At 44.7% G+C, this 24,608-nt stretch overlaps 2 protein-coding genes across 2 annotated transcripts; both read right to left on the reverse strand.

Moving 5' to 3' along the window:
- Positions 1 to 274: 274 nt before the first annotated feature.
- Positions 275 to 18,565, reverse strand: kcnn4 (potassium intermediate/small conductance calcium-activated channel, subfamily N, member 4). Its single transcript, XM_060065858.1, has 8 exons — positions 17,307 to 18,565; positions 13,933 to 14,028; positions 11,880 to 12,355; positions 7,856 to 7,994; positions 4,250 to 4,360; positions 2,527 to 2,648; positions 1,562 to 1,631; positions 275 to 905 (listed from the first exon to the last, which is right to left on the reverse strand). Exons 1-8 carry the CDS (start codon positions 17,589 to 17,591, stop codon positions 735 to 737), a joined length of 1,470 nt encoding a protein of 489 aa, XP_059921841.1. The 5' UTR covers positions 17,592 to 18,565; the 3' UTR covers positions 275 to 734.
- A 97-nt stretch (positions 18,566 to 18,662) lies between these two features.
- On the reverse strand, positions 18,663 to 23,476 carry si:dkey-79d12.5 (protein BTG3). The gene is made up of 5 exons (XM_060065875.1): positions 23,225 to 23,476; positions 21,056 to 21,233; positions 20,645 to 20,782; positions 19,923 to 20,304; positions 18,663 to 19,806 (listed from the first exon to the last, which is right to left on the reverse strand). Exons 2-5 carry the CDS (start codon positions 21,226 to 21,228, stop codon positions 19,606 to 19,608), a joined length of 894 nt encoding a protein of 297 aa, XP_059921858.1. The 5' UTR covers positions 21,229 to 21,233; positions 23,225 to 23,476; the 3' UTR covers positions 18,663 to 19,605.
- Positions 23,477 to 24,608: the final 1,132 nt, after the last annotated feature.

Genomic DNA, 24,608 nt, shown 5'->3' on the forward strand with positions numbered 1-24,608 from the left:
GTTAAAAGTCAGTGGCACATTGTTGGTAGTTGTGTTCCAGCTGCGGTCTACTTTGTGAATCACCAGCAGATGGGGCAATTTGTATATAACCACCAGATTGGCCTGTTCGGTTGCCAATAGCACAGCGGTGTGTAAGCCCAGATATTCATTTTATACACCTGATCAGCATTGATCCATGAATGAGCTTTAATGTTCACTAATAGTTTTACTAGAAGTAGGAATATGGTAAACAATAATCTTGAAAGGATTTTGTAAATTCAATAAATACAAAAACTTTGTAGCAAACAATTATAATCAATTTGTGGGCTTTTTAACTTTTCATTTCAAGTAGAAGCTAAACAGCGATGCGTCAGAAGCAAGCACTTTCCTACAAAATATATTTTTGTATTCCCCAGGAATAAGGCAATGTTAGCCTCTTTATGAAATGTAGCGAAATCAACACACTAATATTCATACAGGCCAGAGACTACAGAATAGTCTCCAAAAGTCTATGTAGCATTTAACATATAAAATAAAATAAATCATACTTCTTTGAAGTACATTCAGTGTGGTTCATACAGGGTTTGTATCTGTTGAGCAGCTTTAGAACGACCAATCAAGATATTATATTGTGCAGGTTTTCATGTTGCGGCATGTTACCGTGTTATTGGTGTGTTATCTACTGGCTTCATACTTGGCTAGACTGAGTTCCAACGGACCTGACTCCCGAGAGTGGCCAAAGAGTCCCGACTGTGCTACCTGATATCTGGGTTGCGGTGGCACAGCGCTCGGGACAGGAGCTCGGAAGTCTGCTGGAAGCATTGGTTCAGATCGTCTAGCTTCTGCTCCATGGACAGGATGCGCTGCTCCAGCTCCCGGTACGAGTTGTTCCAGTTGGCGCTCAGGTCGCACATGATCATCTGCATCTGTTAATGATAAAACACAGCTGGGTGGTTATCTCCTGCAGAACTCAACCTCCATTAAAGGCACCCAGTGCAACTTTATGTAAACATTCAATGAAAAATAAACATTCAATTTCTAGTCTTTTTTACACGTAGTAAGTTTCAATAACTCCATACCATTACATATCGACATTCAAGGAGCAAAGATGAGACGTCGTTGTGTGGTGAGAACTGATAGAAAATCGTAAACAACAACAATCGCCGGTGGGGAGAAGCCATTTTTCCATTGACTGGAAGCCTGCTTTATTTATTGTAGGTTACAAAAAATAAAGAAAATGGCGGCATTGTTGTTGTTATCGATTTTGTATCAGTTCTCACCACACAACGACGTCTCATCTTTGCTGCTTAAATGTCGGTATGTAATGGTATGGAGTTATTGAAACTTACTACGTGTAAAAAAGACTAGAAATTGAATGTTCATTTTTAAGCCTCGAAAGTTGCACTGGGTGCCTTTAACCAGTAATCTTTTCTGTAATAATGGATGTCTTAAGTAATATCGACCCCCATTTTATACTTCATCATCCACAGTTTTAGAGAGAATGGTTTGGGTGCCGGGGGCGGGGGGGGGTTGTATCTGATGTATGATCAATGAGGGGTAACAGGTCCCGGGGCGCGGTCACCTTCGGGAGGTCCACCATCTCACTGGCGTAGTCTCTCAGCTTCCTCTGCTTGAGACGCAGGTGGCGGAATCTGTGGAAGGAACAGTGATTGACAGATTGGGATTCTTTCCAGTAGGTGTTGCCTGGTAATTCCGTGGAAACTAGACGAAATTCACTTTGATGTGTATGATATCACTCAGCCCACAGCGGCTGCGCTGTAATTGTTGATCCAATAAAGAAATGGAAAATAAAATGTGCAATAAAACAGATGCACCTAACCACCGAACTAAACAACCATTTAGAGCAAAGAATTATTACGCATGACGCACTAACGGTGACCTCAACGTCTCTGAAATGCTGGTCAGTCTGCCCAAAACAAAGGTGTTGGAAAGTCCGAGGCAAATTGTATCTGTGGTGTATTTTCCTCACTGTAAAGAAAGTCCAAACCCTTAAAACAATCATGGTGATATTATTATTAATATTCCTAGTTACTACAGGCTACATATCCATTGACTTCTCCCATGCCATATCATATGAAAACAGGTGAAATCCAGTTTTTCAAACCTAAATAATAATGTATTCATGCATTATATATATATTAATGTATTAATAGAATTGATAAAAAACAAAGTATAAATGTATGAATACTACATAATAATGTATTAATAAAATGTATTCATGTAGATGTTCCTTAGATGGGACTTGACACATTCCAATGAACCCTAATGTTGATGAGTCATTCATGTTATCATATTTAAACAAAATTATTTAATGATCTTTATACCAGACAGACAATGTCAACACACACCCATGTACCTACCTTACTCTATCACAGATACACACACACACACACACACACACACACACACACACACACACACACACACACACACACACACACACACACACACACACACACACACACACACACACACACACCTGTGTGTGCACAGGGCCAGCCCTGCTGAGTGGGGGGCATGACTCACACTCTGATGGCCTCCAGCAGGCACCGCTGGTGTCTGCGCTGCTCGGCGTTGCTCCTGCGGCAGAGGTTGGTGCGGTGACGCAGCCAGCACTCCCTCAGGACGTTGGCGGCCGCGTGCCGGATCTAGGGAAGGCCATGCTCGGGGATCAATACGAAGTGTGCCTACGCCAACCGCAATCTCATTCACGTTCAACGGAAATGTGGCTCAATGATCAACCTGTGCTTAGCTAAGGTAGGGACAGGGAAATATTGGACTGACTCAAGGCCGCACTCCTGTTCCCTTTGATTCTATTCCCGTACGGACCTTCCTGCTCAGCACGCCGTCAGTGCTCTGCGATGTTGTCACTCCTGGTCCTGTTATGGTGGGCTATTAATACTATCATGTTCTGTCAGTGTCGGCGTCCAGGTGTCCTTCCCGTTTTCCCATCAGTGTATCGCACACGCGCAGCCCTTGAACACAAACACACCATAACACCCCGTGAGAGGTGGGGGGCGCTTCGAGGAACAGGATGCAGGCGCCCGGGAGGGGAAGTGATGGTCTCCTCCCGACAAAGGGCACCACACCAGCGCTACGCTGGAGTGCAAAGGAAACATTGCAGGGATTTACGTGTGATCTCTCACATGCTATTATATAGTTTATGTGTGATGTTTGACCTGTTATTGCATAGTTTCGGTGTGATGTCTCACTTGTATGTTATTAATGTGTGATATGTTTTTTACGCGCCATAAGAATTGTGTCCTTCTTCCCTCAGCTTGTTACTCTGTGTTTCGTTTTCTACCTTTCTAGAGATAAACAGATGAATTCTGTCGGACAGCGTAACCCCTTCGCAAGACACTTCCGAACACACGTACACACACACTTACATACACTAACACAATCCATTTCCTGTCCATCTCAGCGTGGTCCGAAAACGACACACGTACATTTCCTGAAAGCCAAACAATTATTTCCTCACTTTGACGCCTCAGAGTCTATAAAGAGACCCCCTAACACACACTTCCCCGACACAAACACATGCACACACACACACACACACACACACACGCGCAGACACACACACACATACATACACACACGTATACATGAACACACACACACACACACACACACACACACACACACACACACACACACACACACACACACACACACACACACACACACACACACACACACACACACACACACACACACACACACACACACACACACACACACACACACACACACAAACACACAGAACCGACCAACAGTCAGCAACCCAGGCCTTCTTCCCACACTTTCCTGTGTGCTGGTGTGGACTATTTAAGGAAGAGGAAGATTATAAAAAGACACCAAAACAAGGCAGCGGAAACAACCTGGACCAGAGTTAGAGAGGGACAAATCTGTTGTGTCATTCTCGTGCCTCCTCTTCTGAGTCGACGGCGAAACGTTTGGAGGGAACGTGAGCCTCTCTTTTGAAACACACCCTCAAGTGCAACCCCATAGGAAGTGGGGCTGTTGTCAGACCATGGTTATGAGAGGAATGAAATCAACAGTTCACGTTGTGATAGACAGTATCCTCCACCAAGATTGCCCCGGGGCATTTTCAAGTTATTCAGCGTTCAGCAAATGGAAGATAATCTATTTCAATTGTATGTGTGGGTGTGGGTGTTTATGTGTGTGTGTGGGTGTTTGCCTTGGCAGGGATTTCTTGGCATGCTGACAGATCGTTAGCCCTCACCCTCTTAGAGATCTGGATATCCAGCATGAAGAAGTGGACGTGCTTCTCTCCTTTGTTCAAGGCCAGCTTCTTAGTCACTACCGCCACCAGCATGGCAGTGCATGCTACGCCCTGAAATCAAACACACACGCACAGTCACACACACATGCACACACGCACACACACGCATAGAAACACACACACACACACACACACACACACACACACACACACACACACAGCACATGGTATTAAGATCCCCTTTTGGAACCGTTACAGTTACTGCATGAATAAATGGATCGACATTTTGAATTCATTAGGTCATAGAAGCTAAAACCATCCATGTGTGTTTGGATTTTAACGCTTTCACTAGGTGTAATTTACAGCCCAGATCACGTACCCTCCGAGGCAGAACAACAGAAGTGATGTTGTTCTTTCTACTCCATATGGTTTCTTGTAAAACATCAGTTATGTTTAGCGAACTCTGTGATCCAACATAGATCTGGTTGCCCCGTGGGCCTCCCCTGGGGATAGTGCTGTGCTATTGCTGGACGGGGAGCTATGAAAAATGAGTGCCCTGCATTCATGTAGCCACACAGTCAATTGAGGTCGTGGGTCATGCATGCGTACAGCTTCACATAGGGTTGCCGCGGTGTGGACATTTTTACACCGAGTAATACGCTCGTGTCAACACCGGTATTACCGGTATAAACGGTAATACCGGTGAAACAACTAGGTCAACCGCCATCTTCTCCGTCAACTCTCCTCTCACACTCGGTGACAGCGGCTGGCAGCGCGCCAATTCTCGGCGTTTTACAACGTTCTATATATAATAGTAAAATATCACGGCCAAAAGCTCTGTGAGCTTCCGGATGGCCGTAGCGCGGGGGACTCATCACGGGATTGGGCTTCGCGGGGTTTGTTTACCGGCGTTGCTATGGTTACCGGCCTTGTAAGGAAGCACGCCAATTCTCGGCGCGCCAATTCTCTTCCGCACAGGGCAGAACTGTGGCCTATTCTACACATTTTAATTTTCTTAATTATAATTATATTATTCATTTTTACTGAATTTGTTTTTCAATACTGAAAAGAAAAAAAAAACTCGGAGCTGCCGGTGTGCAACACCGAGTAAACGGTGTTGGCCTAAACACCGGTAATACCGTATACCGCGGCAACCCTACCACAAGGAACAATGAAGTGATGATAATAGTCAAATATCGGAAGAATTAATAAAGATGAATGAGTTTACCTTTACTCCGTTCTATGGCTTGCATGGGTGAAACAGGGAGAGAAATTAGGCTTGCGCATGTAAAAGACCGCCATCCATTGAATTGATCACAAATACATCCAGGCGCGGCGCCAGGATTTCAATTTCGGATGGGCCAGAGTAATTTAGGATGGGCCACTATTTGTATCAAGTATCAACGTTATTCACGATCAAATATAAACAGCAACAACATCCGGAACGTCTAGTTTTTCAGTTCACAAGATCATAATCATGAAACGTGTTCGCACTTTGGTTAAATAATTTATAATTTAACTTAAACTACATGTAAATCCTGATGGCATGCTTACACTGTATTCTAAAAATCTGTACCAGTGTGATGAGAAGCTCCTGTCCTTGTGCCCAAAAACTGTGATGGGGTACTTCTTTAGTTTCGGCTGCGCAGCCGGTTCGTCTATTGCCGACAGGTCCACTGGAGCCAATGAACCAGCGGAGCTTGACTGGCTGGCTGCTCCTTCTTGCCCGCCAATAGGCCCCTCTTCCCACGCTAATCCCACAGTTTGCCTAGCTGGTGCAGGTGCTGTCGCCGGTCCGGCAGCATCTGGTGACTCCGTTCTAACTCTCTTGATATAGTTGGAAAGTGATGTCTGTCGAGCCATGCTGTAGGCCTATGCTAATAATCTGTATCTGTATGCTAATAATTACGGATGAGCTCCATTGTGGATTTCGATAATGCCAAAAAAACTGTACAGGACGTAAAAAGGCGGCAAGTTTACTATGACAACCACAAACAATACTGGCGCAGACTTCACACATGTTAATAACATAATAAATATGATCTTTCCTTTTTAGCTGGATGTTTTTTTAGTCTTTATTATTAATGTAGATGTTAATTTGAATTATGAAAAATAATTAAATAATCACGCTGTCATTTAGGGCGGGCCAGTTGTACAAGTGGGTGGGCCCAGGCCCGTTAGGCCCACCCATGACGCCGCGCCTGAATACATCAAACAAGCGGAAGCTGTTCTTTCCTGAGATGTAAGCAGGGAATTCTCCCTGCTGAACGTCCAACATCATCTTTAATGATAGGCCTACTTGAGATTCTATATTCCGTGTATTGTACTGTGTTGTTTTACACCAAATCAATCGCAAGCTTTTTAACATTTTTCGTCTTAAAGCCAACTTTACATACTTACTTTGCTAACTAGACCCTGGACAGTGATTCTACAATTCCAAGTAAATTCCCTGAAGATGGCCTCGAAGCGTCTTCCCTTGGATCCTTCCACATAATGCAAGTGGAAGTGGAAACAGTTTGTTACCAACTGGCCAACTGTGGAACACCAAGTTACAGCGCAGGCCAGAGTGTAGCCGAGGGCAACTCCTGATTAGAAGAGATCCCAGACAAAGCACAGGTGTGGTCCTGTCTCCCTCGCTCCATTATTCCAACACGGTGTTTCTCTACTGGAAGTATTAAAAAAAAACTTTATTTTTCCTCTAATGGGCCCACGTCGGAACGCCACGTTGTGGCCGTGCCAAAGGCTATAAAGGCAACTAAAAATGGATATGGTGGAAAGTTTCTGCATGATACTTTAGGGGGAGGTTATAAAACACGGCCGGGGTGAGAGCATGTGTCTGGCCCCGGTGTGAACAACGGGCGACGGGTTACGCATCAGAAAACTGATCCACGGCACTGCTCCTCGTCCACTCTGACCAACAACACCAGCAGGGAAACCCCGGTCACATCCTGCTCCCCAGCGCGTTTACAGGGCTTTCACTGGGGATGATGTCATGAAGACCGCAGCCTAATGGGCCTGAATTGTACTTGTGTACGTATTATTAGGAATGCGTATTATTATGTCTGCGTATTATTATGTATGTTTATTATTAGGTATCTTTCCCGAGGAGCCTGCTAGGCTAGACGCGACCATTCTGACATGGCGTAGACTGGACAAACCGTCGATAACGTCACAAAAGTATATATTTGTATGCATATATATAAATGTATATACAGCATAATGGGGATTTACTGTCCTGAATCCCTCCTTCAAAGGTCCAGAAATAAACCCTAACTTGAGATATGCCATAAAACGAGTAAGAATAGCAAAACGCTGACATCACTAGTCAGCAAAACCATCATGATTTCCTACCGCGTCAACAGGGCCCTGTTTCAATGCTCTTTCCTGTTTCCTACAAGGTTTTACTTGACGTGGTTTGAAGAAGCACCTGGCACGACCCAAGTCCCGCTGAGGACTTTCATTTCAATTCACTCAGAGATCATGGAGAAGAGAAGAGAACATTGACACGGGGCCAGGGGAAACACGTTCGCACGCAGCTCTCTCGGTTACGTGTTGTAAAGGCGTCCTACGGATGTTATCGAACCCTTGGGGTCCCCGTCCCGTTACCATGACGCCGGTGAGAAGACACACGCCCTTGCCGCAGCTCGTCTCTGGCGATACGTCGCCGTAACCAACGGTGAGGAAGGTGATGGCGATGAGCCACAGGGCCGTGTCCATGTTCCCCGTCTTCACCTGCTGCTTCTGCCTGCAGGGGGCGTCAGATACACTGAGTCAGACAAACAAGACAACTATGGGTTTTACTACTTAATGTGCTCCTGACTGTTAAAATACTACTAGCGTAGTTCTTAATATGCTCCTGGTTATAATTATACTAGTGATGTTCTTAATGTGCTCCTGGTTATTATACTACTAGTGTTAATGTGCTCCTGGTTATAATACTATTAGTGTTAATGTGCTCTTGTTATATTACTACTAGTTTAATGTGCTCCTGTTATAATACTACTAGGGTTAATGTACTCCTGGTTATAATACTACTACTGTTGTTTTTAATGTGCCCCTGGTTATAATACTGTTGTTCTTATTGTGCTCCTGGTTATAATACTACTACTACTACTACTGTTGTTCTTAATGTACTCCTGGTTATAATACTGCTAGTATTGTCCTTAATGTGCTCCTGGTTATTATGCTACTAGTTTTGCTCTTATTACACAATTCAAATTAATAAATGCATTTCCTGTTTTCTTTCTGTCCTATTTTACTCAAAACCTAAAACTGATTGCAACATTGGCGAGCTAACACGCAAGCCTCAAAAAGCGTTTTCTGTAATTGAAGAAAAGGTAATTACAGTTCACAAAGGAAACCAAATTCAAAGACAAAAAGCCCTTTCATCAAATCAAACAAATCACAACATACCGGAATAATAATAGGAACAAAGCACCCATTAGGGTTCAAATACAGGGATAACCTCATGCTGTTTATACATGATGTTGGCTTGCACTGAGCTCTAATTGGCTCACGGAACTCAAAATAGAATATTATTTTCATTCAATCAGATATTAGGAACACAATCCAAATAGGAATGTTAAATTGACCATCAAGGTTTTACGGGGAATGGGCCGACAGACATTTTGTGTGTGTGTGTGTGTGTGCGTTGTGTTTCCATGTTTATGTGTGTTTGTGTGTGTGTGTGTGTGTGTGTGTGTGTGTGTGTGTGTGTGTGTGTGTGTGTGTGTGTGTGTGTGTGTGTGTGTGTGTGTGTGTGTGTGTGTGTGTGTGTGTGTGTGTGTGTGTGCTTATTTGAGTAAACAAGTGTTGAAAGATTGAATATTTGAAAAGAGATCCTATAAGCAGAGTTATTGGGCTTCTAAGTTAAGTTAATTTACTGGTTAGTCACACCACTCACCTATGCTCCCTGCTGTCATAGTGATACACTGCAGAACATGAAGACCAAAGTTTTTAACCCTTATAAGGTGTTCGGGTCTGTGGGACCCGTTTTCAGTTTTTAGCTTTATAAAAGTGATACAAATAATTATTATTTTGAACTAAGATTCATTGGCTTTGGCTCATTTTCTGTGAGGAACATGAATCAGAAAACATTTTCAATGACCCCCCCCCTGTATACCCCCCCATCACATTTATATTACACACAGGGTGTTCGGGTCCAGTGGACCCGGAGCTAGTTTAAGTGTGGAAATCATAGGTTCTGTGCACCCTCATTTTCCCTTCTTCCTCTGTGTGTGTGTGTGTGTGTGTGTGTGTGTGTGTGTGTGTGTGTGTGTGTGTGTGTGTGTGTGTGTGTGTGTGTGTGTGTGTGTGTGTGTGTGTGTGTGTGTGTGTGTGTGTGTGTGAAAGAGAGAGGGGGAAAGAGAGAGGGGGAAAGAGTAAAGCAGGTGAATGGGCCCTTGGTGTGAGCACCCACAGTGTGCACCCACTGTTCCCGCACAAGGTTGCAAAATTGGAGCACCCAACACTATCAAGCTTGGGGACCTGACACTATAAAAAAGCTCTGTCAGCGTGGTTCCATACCACAACTGATCAAGATGGCAAAGCAATTCTCTGTTCAGACTGCCTTACAGCTGATATTTGAAGAGACAGAGGGTTTTGATGGTGATGCAGAGGAAATAAGTTCGGAAAGTGAGGATAACATTTCAGAGTTTGAAGAGGAGGATGAGCATCAGCCAGCTCCGAAACGTAAAAGAGCCTCAGGACTAGCCCTTCAGCAGCCAGGACAAGCCTGCGAGCAGCAAGCCCCAGGACCATCCCGTGAGCAGGCAGGACCAGCCCGCGAGCAGCCAACCCCAGGACCAACCCGCGAGCAGCCAACCCCAGGACCAACCCGCAAGCAGCCAGCCCCAGGAACAACCCGCAAGCAGCCAGCCCCAGGACCATCCCGTGAGCAGCCAGGACCAGCCCGCGAGCAGCCAACCCCAGGACCAACCCGCGAGCAGCCAACCCCAGGACCATCCCGCAAGCAGCCAGCCCCAGGAACAACCCGCAAGCAGCCAGCCCCAGGAATAACCCGCAAGCAGCCAGCCCCAGGAACAACCCGCGAGCAGCCAGGCCCAGGAAAAACCCGCAAGCAGCCAGCCCCAGGAACAACCCGCAAGCAGCCAGATGTAGGACCAGCCAGTCAGCCAAAAAGAAACGCTGTGAAGTGTGTGGACCCATGATGGACAGAGAAACACAATATATGCAACCAGTGCAAAAAATACATATGCAATACACACACAGTGAGACTCTGCCCCTCATGTGTGGTATAGTCTGATATACGTATAATGGCCGTGTTCAAAGGCTTTAATGTGTTGTTCAGACAGATGTTATTGAGTATGTTTCAATTTCTAATGATGTTGATTATTTCCCAGTTATGCCTGTTTTATGAGGCATTTCCTTATTTTGTTGCATTTTAATGCAAAAAGAAACAAAAACGAGTGGCACCCCTATTCATAAATGTGATTTAACAAAGGTAAAGTGAACAAATTTAACATATGTGTTGTTTATATTACTTGCAATTGGGATGAAGTAACCATCTGGTGAGTATTTAAAAAAAAAAAAGTTTGATTATGTTGAATTAAAAGGCCTAAACTGCAATGGGTCCACCAGACCCAGCAGCACCTCCTGTGTAACAAAAACACGAACACCCTATGCAAAAATGTAAATATTTGAATGTCGACTCAGATTAATTCAGGTGCCTCCACTGGAAAATATTGTGTGTCCGTTATCTAAAGAACAAGCTTTCCGATATGCCTGGCATTGTTTACTTGATATTGGGTACTTGAAGACATAACCTTTCCTAATCACATTTGTCTAATCACCTGTAACAGCGATGTAATCTTTTTGAGTATAACCCATTTCAGCATGAGAACCATAGTGACTCAGTTGTTCTTGTTTGCATAGAAAAGGATCAATTTAGAACAGTGGTGCTTTATAACCAAAATTAAAGGAGCAGTGTGTAGAATTTAGTGGCGGCTAGCGGAACGGACATGGCCGTAATTTAATTAAATGTTAATATATTTAATTTGTGTATTGTCCCAAGAAAATATGAATCATGTTTTCGTTACTTTAGAATGAGCCCTTTGTATCTTCCACTGAGCTGCCATGTTGCAACGTCATGTTTCTACAGTAGCCCAGAAGGGCAACCTGCTCTCCATAGGAGTCGGACGCATCTTTCATTCGACAATCATTATCGCTAGCGTACCTGGAAGCCATGACCTATAGTTTAACAGCCTACATAACTAAATACAATTCATAAATCTCTCAGGTAAACCCATTGCTTGATATTTGGCTACTTGATGCTGTCGTAGACAATGAAAACATTTTGGAACACGCTGCACCTTGAAGTGGAGCCTTGCAAAGGGCCACCCTCAACAAAGGCGTCATAGTGAAAACAGGTGAAGTCAAAAGTGCTGCCAAGGCCATCAGTTAACATCATGAGATACACCTGTGTTAAAAGCTGATTATCACAGCATACCTCTGTGATAAAAGCCTACAGCAAGCCCTTTTAGAAATGTTAGACTTTTCTTCACACATTTAAGTACTTCAGAGTTGGATGGACATTTATTGAAGCCTAATATAAAGGAGCACTAGCCTCTGAAGGCGGGCTTCCCCCACTCACGCCCGGCAGCGCTCCTACCTCTCGCACAGGGTGAGCATCCATGACGCCACCAGCCAGATGAGCAGGATGAACGCCAGCAGGGTGCGCGCCGGGTACTTGTCCATCAGCACCTTGAGCACGAAGCGGAAGGTGAAGTTGATGTTGTTGAGCGAGCCGATGCTGCGGTACGAGGCGCTCAGCAGCACCTTGCTGTGCAGCAGGATGGCGCGGTGCACCAGGTACAGCCGCAGGAACATCAGCAGGGACAGCAGCAGCTCCGCGTCCGCCACGCGCTCGCCGTGCCGCTCCGACACGCACAGCACGGACGCCGTGGGCGAGAGGGAGGTGTTGGCGTCGAGGCGCTGGGTGCGCCACTCCGGGGTGGAGAGGGCCACCTCCCAGTAGGTCCCCACGGGGTGCACCGCGCACACCAGCAGCTCCAGGGAGATGAGCAGCATCTTGTGGCCGGTCATAGCGATGCGCCAGTCCACGTGGTGGTGGTCGATGATGAAGAGCTGGGAGGAAGAGTGGGCCGCCACCGCATGGTAAGTGAGGATAGATAGTACACCCAAAGGGAGGCTGGGAAAAACCAAGCCCTCTATGCACGTTTTCATATTTAACTTGAGAGACTGAGATCGTTCCGATGGGCTTTCACCCCTTCTGTTTAACTTCTTTGTGAATAGAGAGACTGCCTGTTATAGAGATAGTTGACTCCCCCTCTCTTATAAACTTGTATATGCAGTGAACATACTGACCCTAACCTAACCCTCAAATAGACCATCCTAACCTAACCCTCACACAGACCACCCTAACCTAACCCTTACATAGAGCACCCTAACCAAACCCTCACACAGATCAATCTAACATAACTCTCATACATACAGACAAACTTAACCTAACCCTCACATAGACCACCCTAACCTAACCCTCACACAGACCACCCTAACCTAACCCTCACACAGACCACCCCAACCTAACCCTCACATAGACCTTCCTAACCTAACCCTCACATAGACCTTCCTAACCTAACCCTCACATAGACCTTCCTAACCTAACCCTCACATAGACCTTCCTAACCTAACCCTCACATAGACCACCCTAACCTAACCCTCACATAGACCTTCCTAACCTAACCCTCACACAGACCACCCTAACCTAACCCTCACATAGACCACCCTAACCTAACCCTCACATAGACCTTCCTAACCTAACCCTCACATAGACCACCCCAACCTAACCCTCACATAGACCACCCTAACCTAACCCTCACACAGACCACCCTAACCTAACCCTCACACAGACCACCCTAACCTAACCCTCACATAGACCACCCTAACCTAACCCTCACACAGACCACCCTAACCTAACCCTCACACAGACCACCCTAACCTAACCCTCACACAGACCACCCTAACCTAACCCTCACACAGACCACCCTAACCTAACCCTCACACAGACCACCCTAACCTAACCCTCACACAGACCACCCTAACCTAACCCTCACACAGACCACCCTAACCTAACCCTCACACAGACCACCCTAACCTAACCCTCACATAGACCTTCCTAACCTAACCCTCTGTAACACATAGACATCAAACAGATCATACGTGTCATGTCGCAGTGGGCCTTCTCTGCACATGCGTGTGTGGAATGCGTGATTAATCCCTCTCCATTTCTCTCTCACAATCCTCTCTTTGCCAGAACACTGCTAAACAAACAAACTAGTCGAAGAACGAGTCTGCGGGTAGCTCTGTTATACCTTCGCTGGCAGAAAAATCACTGCTGGGAGATGTAAATCCTATCGTCATGATTTGAATGTATGGCGGGAAGCCGCCAGCGACACCCAGTTGGTAACATTCATAATACTGAAAATTGAAGAGCTTTCATCAGCGGGCCGATAGACTCAATCACCATTGTGTTACTTCATTCTAGATAGAAAGTGTCTTAACTGAAGATCTTTGGGGATATTTAAGATTGGCCCCTCAATAGTGTTTTATTTAGAGAGCGTTTCCAGAGTCACTGGAAAAACAGGAAAGAATTTACTATCTTGTTAAGTTGGCTCATGAACAAAGGCAAAATTAATACTTACCCTAATGTCTTTATAATGGAAAGCTATGATGAGGACCAGCAGACAGGCTGTAGACATACTGATGGAGCAGCTGATGATGAAGGAATAGGAAGAACCCTGGAAGCACAATGTATCAAACACAGGGTGCATAAGACACAGGCTGCATCAAACACAGGGTGCATAAGACACAGGCTGCATCAAACACAGGGTGCATAAGACACAGGGTGCATCAAACACAGGGTGCATAAGACACAGGGTGCAGCATCACAGAGTTTTCTAAACACAGGCTGTTTTAAACACAGGCTGTTCTGAACACTGGGTGTTTTGAACACAGGGTGTTTTGAACACAGGTTGCACCAAACACAGGGTGTTTAAACATTGGGTGCACCAAACACTGGGTGCTTTAATGTATTCCAAAATGTGTATTGAACACAGGGTATCAAACAAACGGTGTATTATGCACACTGCATTAAGTACACAGTGTATTAAACACAGTGTCTGAAACACACTGTGTATTAACCGCATATGTATTCAACACACATTGTCTTGAACACACTGTGTTTTAAAGGCATGAGTATTACACAAACAATGTATTAAACACATGTGTATTAAACAGTGTATTAAACACATGTGTATTAAACAGTGTATTAAACACATGTGTATTAAACACAGTGCATGACAGTCATGTTAAGAAAAGAGTGGAAGAACTTAGTAATGTGTCACTGCAGGGTCACAGACCTGCAGCCACTCAGCACTCATGGACAGAGGATGGATGGATGGATGGATGGATGGATGGATGGATGGATGGATGGATGGATGGATGGATGGATGGATGGATGGATGGATGGATGGATGGATGGATGGATGGATGGATGGATGGATGGATGGATGGATGAATGGTTGGATGATGACTGGAAAATGAATGGATGGATGATGGCTGGAAGGATGACGGATCGATGGAAGGATGACAGATGGAAGGGTGGCTGAATGATGGATGGATGGATGGATGAAGGATTGATGGATGATAGAAGGATAGAAGGATGATGACTTGAAGGACAATGGATGGATAAATGAAGTGGAGCAATTGGATTCTAGTTCATTTTCCACACTATTCATTTATTTGCAGTAAACGAACAAGATGTCACCATCCTTTCCACAGCGGAGGCTTCCCAACATCTTGCCTGCAGAGTTTCTAAATGCGTTCTGTAATGTTTTCCCTTTGGAAACAGTCATTTCAAGGCCTTTTAAACAACCTAATTTGCACTAACCCTAATACGGCTGGTTGACTTAATGTGGTACAGGCGAGACGTGACAGCGTCATAGCGAAGGCTGGCATCTTGTCAACATGTGGCAGACTGCGTGATTGTAATAAGTAACTAATAAGCACGACGCACTGGTGTTCTGCCATGGTGGCGCGGCTCTCTAGACACTTGGACGGGCCACACAGAGCTCTCAAATGATCCACTTGACCTGAGCGGGGAAAGTAATGTGATGTTTTCCTGCCCTTCGGTGCCCCGTTCCTCTGTGTGTGTTGACTTTATAGGCCCGCTTCTTGTAGCTCTCTACTGACCAGCAGACAGCACATGGTGGCCAGTGAGTGGGCTGTATGTGGCTGTAGCTCACGACCTCTGGTTTTTCGCTCTGATTATACAGATGATGTGGAAAGAGTTGTTGTTGGGGGTGTTTGGGGGGGAGGGGGTTGGGGAGGAGAGATTTGGGTGAAATGTGGAAAAACTAGCTGCAAAGAACTTGCCTTAAATAGCCAATTTCCATCAAAAGCAGGAACAGGTATGTTGGTAGACTGCTGTTTCACTACTGCAAAGTACATTGCTCTACTATATACACAGTAGGGCTCTGCAACGGTGATGGAACACTTTTCAGATATTCCAAATGCGCGTATTTCTTCAGGTAATGGGTTTTAACTGTTCCTGTACAACGGATACAGAACATGAAAATGATGTCTGCTGCGGTAAATATCAACATTGGCAGGAACTCTGAATATTAACTCTGTGGATATTTGTAAAGTGAAGTAGTGTAATAAACAGGCTGGGCTGTTTATTTTACACCTTATCTCTGCAGGGAAGGAAGGCCCATAGCTCTATATTCCTGCCTTATGTGATTGGGTTGTTGTTGTTGTTGTTGTTGTTGTTGTTGTTGTTGTTGTTGTTGTTGTTGTTGTTGACAAGGGGGATCTTGACGCAGTCCATCACCTCCTCCTCCCTGGGGCAGCTTGGATGTTTCGGGGCATTAATGAGGGAATATTTCCCACACGTGCGTGCCTAAGGAACCGGGGGAGTTAATCATTTGCTGATATTGTGGCCTGGCGTAGTTATCCACAGAGATTTGCATCGCCTCATGTCATGAGGCCGTGCCACCAAATAGAGTGGAAATTCAACTCTGATCAGCGAGTCAGGCTGGTCCGGCCCCCAGGTGCAAAGCGGGGGGTTGCTGGCATCACTGCTGTGACCACACAAGGAACACACAACAATTGTGTTGTCGAAGGACTGACATTACACTCAGTGGTGACTGTGAGTGTGGAAGCCTTCAACATCACTATCAGTAACAACAGACCTTTAGGGGAAGTATGTTAGGGGAAGTAATCATTTATAATAATTTTTTTAGGGGACACAAGTCCCCTAGTTTTTAAGTTGAGACACAAGGTTAAGAAGGGTTCTTTCAACTTTAATAATGCACTACAGATGGCAAAAAGGTGTTTGGTCGAGTTAGTGATAAGCCCGCCTCAATCTTTTTGGCTGACGGAGAATACAGATTTAAAAAAGTATAATTACATGATGTTTCATTTGACATGTGGGGAGTTTTTGAAAGCTGAGTGTTGAGTGATGTAATTAATAACGGGACCACAGCTTGTGGAGTCTCATGAACTCAACGGTTTGTTTAAACACTCCTCTTCTTGATATTTTTATCAAGCCGTTGCAGCTAGCTTTGGAACGGTAGGTAGGCACAATTTAAATGAAAACATTAATAGAAAAAGGCTGTCATATAAACGGCGGGGTTTTCAAATAATATCTCACACAGTGCAGTGTTTCTCCCATTGTCTGTGTGTGTGTTTGCGTGCTTGTGTGTGTGTGTGTGTGTGTGTGTGTGTGTGTGTGTGTGTGTGTGTGTGTGTGTGTGTGTGTGTGTGTGTGTGTGTGTGTGTGTGTGTGTGTGTGTGTGTGTGTGTGTGTGTGTGTGTGCGCACGTGTATGCGCGCGACACACATGAACATGCAAAGTTTCTGATTAAAAAAAGCCATTTATTTAACAGGCCAATTTATTGTAACAATTAACATTCTGGATGCATTGGTAAGCTGCGCCTGTAGCGTTGTTAATCGTCAAGTTATCCAGTTGAATCCACGGTGCAGACCCCACGGTGTGAGGTGGAAGACTACTTACCGGATGATAAACAGACGGGCACATCTCGGCGCGGCAGATCATCAGCAGGATGCCGAGGAGCGCGACGCCCAGAGCCCACGCGCAGAGACGCTTTTTATCCTCCAGCACAAATTTCCTGTCCCGTAATCGGTATAGATTGTTGCCCTCCACGGGCGTCATCCGCTTGGGCAGAGTCAGAGGCACGGTTATCTCGGTCGTGTCTCCACTGTTTCCTCCGTTCAGCCCATCGCGATTGACATAATCGCCTTTCGAGTCGCCGTTTGAACCGCTGGTGGTCATTTCCATTTCCGCAGGGGGGCACACGGGACGGCGACCGCCGCCACTCTCCCCGTTGTTGTCTGCAGACGCCGGTCAGTGTCTGGGTCGTTCGGCTCCGACCGTGCTTCCTTCCCAGAGACGGGAAGAAGAACCGTTATAATAGGCCCACTGAAAACCAGGCTCCTTTCTCGTCCGTCGCTCATCGAAGTTGCTGGTAAACCAAAGATAGTTAAACCTACTGGAGCTCACCTTAACGCCCCCTAAAACCAGAGCGTCTAACTGATAACGTTTGAGCCGCGCCACGTTTTTTTTATTTGCATGGATGTGAGTCACATCGTCTGGTCCCTTTTATCGGCACGGTTGGACGCTATTAGCATGCATGAATTGTTATATAGTAAGTAGTAGGAATGACAGAAGTCTGCATCTATCCATTCTCATCTCCCAAGTTGCCTATAATGCGACGTGGGAATTATGATTCAAAGTCATACGGTTTTCTGATTCATATGCGGCCCATATAAGCCTAATTTAAGTAGGCTTCACTTTTTCTTTGCATGAATCATTAAGTTAAACCAAAGGATAAACAGTGAGTAGGATAATCCTGTTGTTGAATGTAATGGTAAATAGGCTGCATAACTTTATAACGCATTATATTGTCCATACCTCCGGGTTATAAAGCGTAAGTGTTTACTTAACAATTGTCCGAGCTACACTTAACTTAGTTTTAAGTATGACCAGTTGTATTTACTCAACGCTCGGGTTTTCAGTTGAGCGTAAAGGTAAGGAGGATGAGGCTGCTACATGGGAGGCTACTGAACCCTGGTGGTCAAGTGAGGCAACCGCGCTAGCGCTGCTGTAAAATAAGGGCGAGCCTGTCAATGAGACGAAAAATTATGGGGGGGGGGGGGGGTTGTCTCATGACCCTGTATCAATCATATGAAGAACCTTTTTATGATTATGTTTACTATTGACATGGTTTGCCAGCTCCTCAGCCTGCCCTCCATACAGCCTATTTTCTATCTACAAAAAGGAGAATGTTGGTTAGTTGGTTGTTAGTTCTGATGTCCGAACCAATAAGCATGCGATTTTTTTTAAACATGGCAAAATGATAGACCTCAAGTTTTAATCATCATAATATGGAATAAGAAACAATGGTTAATGTCAAAAAAGAGAATTTACTGAATAAATATGCAACAAAACCAACTAAGTTCCAGTCAAGGAAATATTATTTTCATGTTCAAATATATGCGCAACAGAACCCAACAGGCAAACACCAAATAGCTACACTGTTATCAAAAAAAGTCTTAAGTTAACAATTGGTAAAAAAGAAAGAAAAAAAAAGCATGTCGTACACAAATATTAAAAATATAATTGGTGCCATCATACAAAGGAACAGAAATATGAATCACAAAAATCCGTAATTTGATTGCGATAAAAGCCTGCGGTATATACAAGCAGTCTCGTAAAAATAAATGCATCTTTTAATATACAAATATTGTGATTCTCATTCATTTAAGATATGAAGCCCTGCCTCACACTCCACTAAACTACATTTGGATTTGTCCTATATAAATTTGCACCTTGTCAGTGAGTGGTCCAGGTAACAGGGAGACAAGGGAACAGTCCGAACGCCTGAGAAGAACATTAAGAGCTAAAATACGCCTGGCTGAGGGTTCCTGAGATGTTCCGTACCAGCCCTTGAAGGATGTCACTCCAAGATGGAGTCCCATATTGTGCATTGGCACCACAGATAGGATGGAACCCAAAGCCCTTTTATAAAAACACAGGCTGGAATAACTATGCATTGGTAATACATGATTTTAAAGTGAATGGCAAGGAATTCAATTATGTTAATTACGATTATGTTAAAAAACAACTTCGATGTGTTGCTTAAGTAATTACATAATTTTGTCAAAGCTTAAAAAGGCTAAAAGAGCTTCTATAAAATACAGTGATTTCACATGATTGGCTTTAATTCATTTCAGGCCTGTTCGTGTCTTGGCTGTTTCAACTCACTAAGTCCACCTTTTTGTTAACCGCCCTTTCACCTGGCGCCTATAGGCTGGAGCGGGGCCTGTGGAACGATAAAGGGTGGAGGCGGCTGGGGCAGGAAATAGTATCCAAACACCGGTGGTGGCGGAGGCAGGGGGGCGCACACTGGAGTGAGGAACACGGGGGCGCTCTTCTCGAACCGCGGCCACGCAGGAGCAGGTTGGTAAAAGTACTGCAGGGTAGCAGCAGGCATCTGGTGAAAACAGAAGTCTGGCAATAAGTGACTGCAATAAGTTTTGTACTGTTAATCTTTAAACCGAGGTTGTACCTCAGCAGAGCGCAGCAGCATGACAAGACAAAGAAGCTTACCAGGTTCCTGGCGAACTTGGTCTTCTTTGGTGCGTCTCTGGACTGCTGCTTCAGCCTATCTCTACTGCGGGGCACCATGACGATCACATACGGCTCTTCTTGCACCGCTTCCTCCTGGTCTCCCTTCTCCTCCCCCTCCGTCTGCCGCGCCTCCTGGGCCTCCGCGGGCTCCTTGGCCTCCTCCTCCGTGTCGCTGGAGGCGGTGGAGCCGCAGTCGGAGGAGGAGGCGGAGTGGTAGTCGGAGGTGTCGAGGCCTCGTGCGTCCTGTCCTTCCCCCTTCAGCTCCTCCTCTCCTCTCCCAACGGCTGGTCCTTGCTCCTCCTCCTCCTCCTCCTCCTCCTGGAAGCGAGCCACGGTGAACGGCCTGCAGTTCTCCCCAGACCTACAAGGAGAAATGAGAATTGTTTGTTTTATGCACATTAGACTTGTTTATTCCTTTTTAGGGACGTTAGAATAGTTTGTTGCTTTCATGGACGTTAGAGCAGTTTATTAGTTTCATGGGCATTAGTATAGTCTATTCGTTTCAGGCACAATTTTAGTTTAGACATTGTATTGCTAGGTGTAAAAATCAAAAGATGTGATGGTCTAACAAGGCATCAGGAAATGCAAATTTGGAGAACAAAACTGCGGACACCGGACGTCTGGAGACTGAAGGACAGCGCTGCTGTTGTCTGCCTGTGCGTGTGTCACACTCCACTGAGTGGGAGGTGGCGGTGACTCACCGTGCACACACCTCCAGGGGGTCAATCCACAGCGTGAGCTCGCGCGGGAGGCCCAGCTGGGCGGGAGTGAGGTGGCTTTCTCGGCAGGCCTTCAGCAGCACGTCATCACAGACCAGCCCGTTGATGATCTGGATGCATCTGGGGGGGGGGGGGTTGGGGGGGGGGGGGGGGGGGCAGTCACATGTCACGCAGGGCTTGGAGAAAGGTGGTTTGTATTTTCAAGCATATCTTTTATTGTCACTCCCACTTCGAGCAGTCTGAATCTCATTAAAACCATTTAGTATATCTTGGTTAATAGCTATCGCTATATATTATAAGTTAGTGCAATGTTTTTGGTAACTACTCTGGTGATTATGGTCACAAACATGTATTGACAGAAGGTGACTGATTTCGCCGTGGGATGATATTTACCTGTAGGCCTGTCCTTTGCTCGGGCAGTTCTTGTACCAATGGCCACTGTATTTATCACAGAGCTGTCGCTGCAGCTTCCCAGCGAACACCTCTGCTTCATCCGCGTCCAGCTTGCCACGCTCCATTGCCATGCGCTTCAGGAAGTGGACTCCGGCGCTCACCTCTCTTTCCATCGTCTCTGTTAGAGACAACACATACCAAGGTTTACGTTACAACACAGGGCACTCAATTGGTATATGATACTCTAGCACTGCTTCTGGCAATAAGCAGTGAAACCACTTCAACCCTATGTATGTGGATCCTTATTTCAGCTGCAACTGCCAGTCACTGTTTGTAAACAGGCAAATCCCAGCACTACAATGTCTCCATGCAAAACTTTCCCAAGTCCTGCAAAGGCTCCGCCACGTTATCTTCTGATAGTGTGTGTGTTTGGGTTGAGCCAATGTCAGGTCGACCCTACGAGTATTTGCTATGTATCTCTGACGTAGCGGCCTGATTTCGAACAAACACGGAAAAAGCTGTGGCAAGTGATTTCATCATGGATTTCCGAGGTGTCTCCTGAGGAGCTTAACTCTCTTGTTCTGAGGTGGGAGAGCCATTTGTTTTTGTGGCTTTCGACTTCACTTAGAGGATTGAGATCTACCTTCAAGCAGGCCGCAGTTGTGTCTCTGCTTGTAATGTTGTCCTGAGAGGAAATTAATGTTTGTGGCGGTAGGCCCCCGCCACAGGCCCGGTGACAGGAGCGGTGTGGGCAGAAATAACCTCTGGTCTGATGTAAGCTCGGTGTTCAGCGAGACAACAAGCCCATAATGTCCACATGGTCCTGTCAGAGTACTGATTAGTGCTGTTTCGGGGCGGCCTAATTACCACAGTTGTATATTATATGATACACTGTCATCCCTGAACATTGGCGCGCTGTTATTTGGTCTGAGACACAAAAATATAAATAAACGTATGCAGAGTTGAGAAGAGTCCACATTTGGCAACTTTATATGCATTCTGGGCAGAATTGCATTGCATCTGGCATGACTATTTAAGCTAACCTTAACTAACCTGAACTAACCCAAACCAGGCCAAACCTTTGCAATGAGGTCTATCCTCACCTAAAGTGAATGTGAAACAATGGGATTATCCCTTGTGTCTTCTCCCGGGAAAAGTTTTTTTAATATTGATCCTGCCCACTATGAATAGAGTCCAACAACCAAGGAGAGGAATAGGATTGTATTTGTAAATATGTTTAAGTACATATATATTTAACTTCTAAGTACCCCACAGTGACATCAGAACATTACAGATAATCATTTGACGCATAGCAGAACAAATGTCTCTACTTTGAGTGAGTTTGCCGACCTGTTGTTCCTCACAGCACTTGCGCAAAATAGCTTTAATGCTTACTCAGCAGCACAATACGTTAGACCTATCTTCCTTTATTTATGACCCTAAATTGTCTTGAGCATTTAATTATTTACATATTTCAAATTAATATATATTATTAACTCTAATATTAACATTAACACACTAAATTTGAGATTGAGTTGATGACTCTCAAATGCGGACTTGACATAATTAGGCCAATTGAAGATTTTACATTGGGACTTGGGCAGAGTAATATGCCTATAATGAACATGTCCATAACAGACTTTAATGGAACCACCTGTTAAATAGGCCTATTTAAAAAAGGAAAATGTTCGGAAATCAGGGAAACGGAAAATGGAATTTGTTTTGACTGAACAGATTTGGTTGTAGATCCGTTACAGCATAACAGAAGAAATACGGAAGAAAAGAACGGTAGTTGACGTCTGTGGGCTGTAGGACCTATACAATGGAAACACGCACTTGAGCCCGAGTTGGGAGTTCTGGAAACCCCCCAAGAAAACCATACACGGCACTTTATATTCTGAGACGAGTAACATACAAAGATGTAATTGCACATTAGGAGGGCTTCTTTAGCGTTATTCAAATAGCTATATTGATGCCTTTATCTTACATCATACATAAACTGATTAAAAAAAAAAGACGGCAACGGTAAAGACTACAACATCTTAAGATCGACCACTTGGGCTACATCCTGTTCGAGTTGACATAATTATTATAAACGAATACATATATACATAGCTTAAATACATAAAACATAAACATAATACAACTATTATTCATTAAGTTACTCACATGAAATTGTGTTAATGATTCGGGAATATCGGCTACCCTGACAGTGGCTTCGCTTTTCTTGGCTGTTTCCGGAGTTTAGGCGAGTTATTGTTGTCAGCACATGTTGCTTCCTTGTTCTGTTCTGGTAAAGCACTCCACGTTCCTCATGCGGGCTGATGTAGTGAGTTGTATTATAACCTCGTAGGCCTACTCAGTTGCGACGAAACTCTCGCAGCGGGCTTCTCCAAATGAGCGTTATTGGCAAGAGAGGGCGGGACTTTCAGGTGAATTGTTTTGGCGGCAAGAAAAAATGAGGGACTTCCGATAGAGGGATATTATTTTCTGTTACATGCTTAAGATTTAGATTTGCCAAATGTTTCGTGAAATCTCCATATTTATTCTTCTCATTTTTTTTTTTTTTTTTTTTTTTTTTTTTCAGAATAAGAAGACCATGTTCTTCTTATTCTGTTCGCTCTCGGGACCGGTGGCTTATACGGCTAACAGGAAGTAAGAGACCGGAGATGACGATATGATAGACCGGGATAAACGCTACCGTTCAGGATCCTCCCCTTCGTCCACGTTACTCATGCAGCGCTGGCGTGCGTCTGGGTCTGTTGTAGTGACGTCATGTTACCGTCAGTGTGACTCACTTCCGAAGCGCGATGAGCAATGCCATGAGTTATAACAACAATGCTTTTTACTACACCCCAGTCCAAATATGGACGGCTACGTTGGAACCAAAGGTGTGTTTTAACTCCAAAACCACACGGGTGAAAGTGTCATTAAGACTCAATGCATGGCGATCTTATTTCATAGAAGCATAGCCTGCCGTATTTGTGACATTGCCACCACGAATTTATTTTTTATTTTTTCTGTGCGTTTTTTTACTGATGATAAAGATGACAATCAAAGCATTTACATTTGACACAAGGAATTTGATACCCCTAGAAAATGCCATATTTGTTCGTGACAAAAATAAGTCACTGACATTTAATGCACAGCTTTCTTTGTGAATAAATTAAATAGCTGTTTAATTGTAGCTGTTTCTATCATACATATAATGTATAAAGAAGCTTTCACTATTCATCCACAATTGTAATATAATTAGATTTGGTAGGTTTCTCTGGGTAGTATTGATAGTAATAATTATTGGATCGGATTGCATTATTCCTTCCATGATAGTCATGTATTGTCTTTCTATGAACACTAGAGGGCAGGCTGGTGTCCTATACAGGCTGCCTCACTCCTCCTTTCCCTCTCTTCCAGAGGACAGTTGGTCAGATAGCTGCACATTCTACATGGCATCATTCAGTTAAATCATAACCCCTGTCCCAAATGTCAAGTCAAGAGTGACTGATGGTGTGTGTGCGTGCATATGTGTGTGTGTGTGTGTGTGTGTGTGTGT

This window comes from Gadus macrocephalus, chromosome 11 (assembly GCF_031168955.1).
Source record: "Gadus macrocephalus chromosome 11, ASM3116895v1".
Classification (NCBI taxonomy): Eukaryota; Metazoa; Chordata; class Actinopteri; order Gadiformes; family Gadidae; genus Gadus; species Gadus macrocephalus.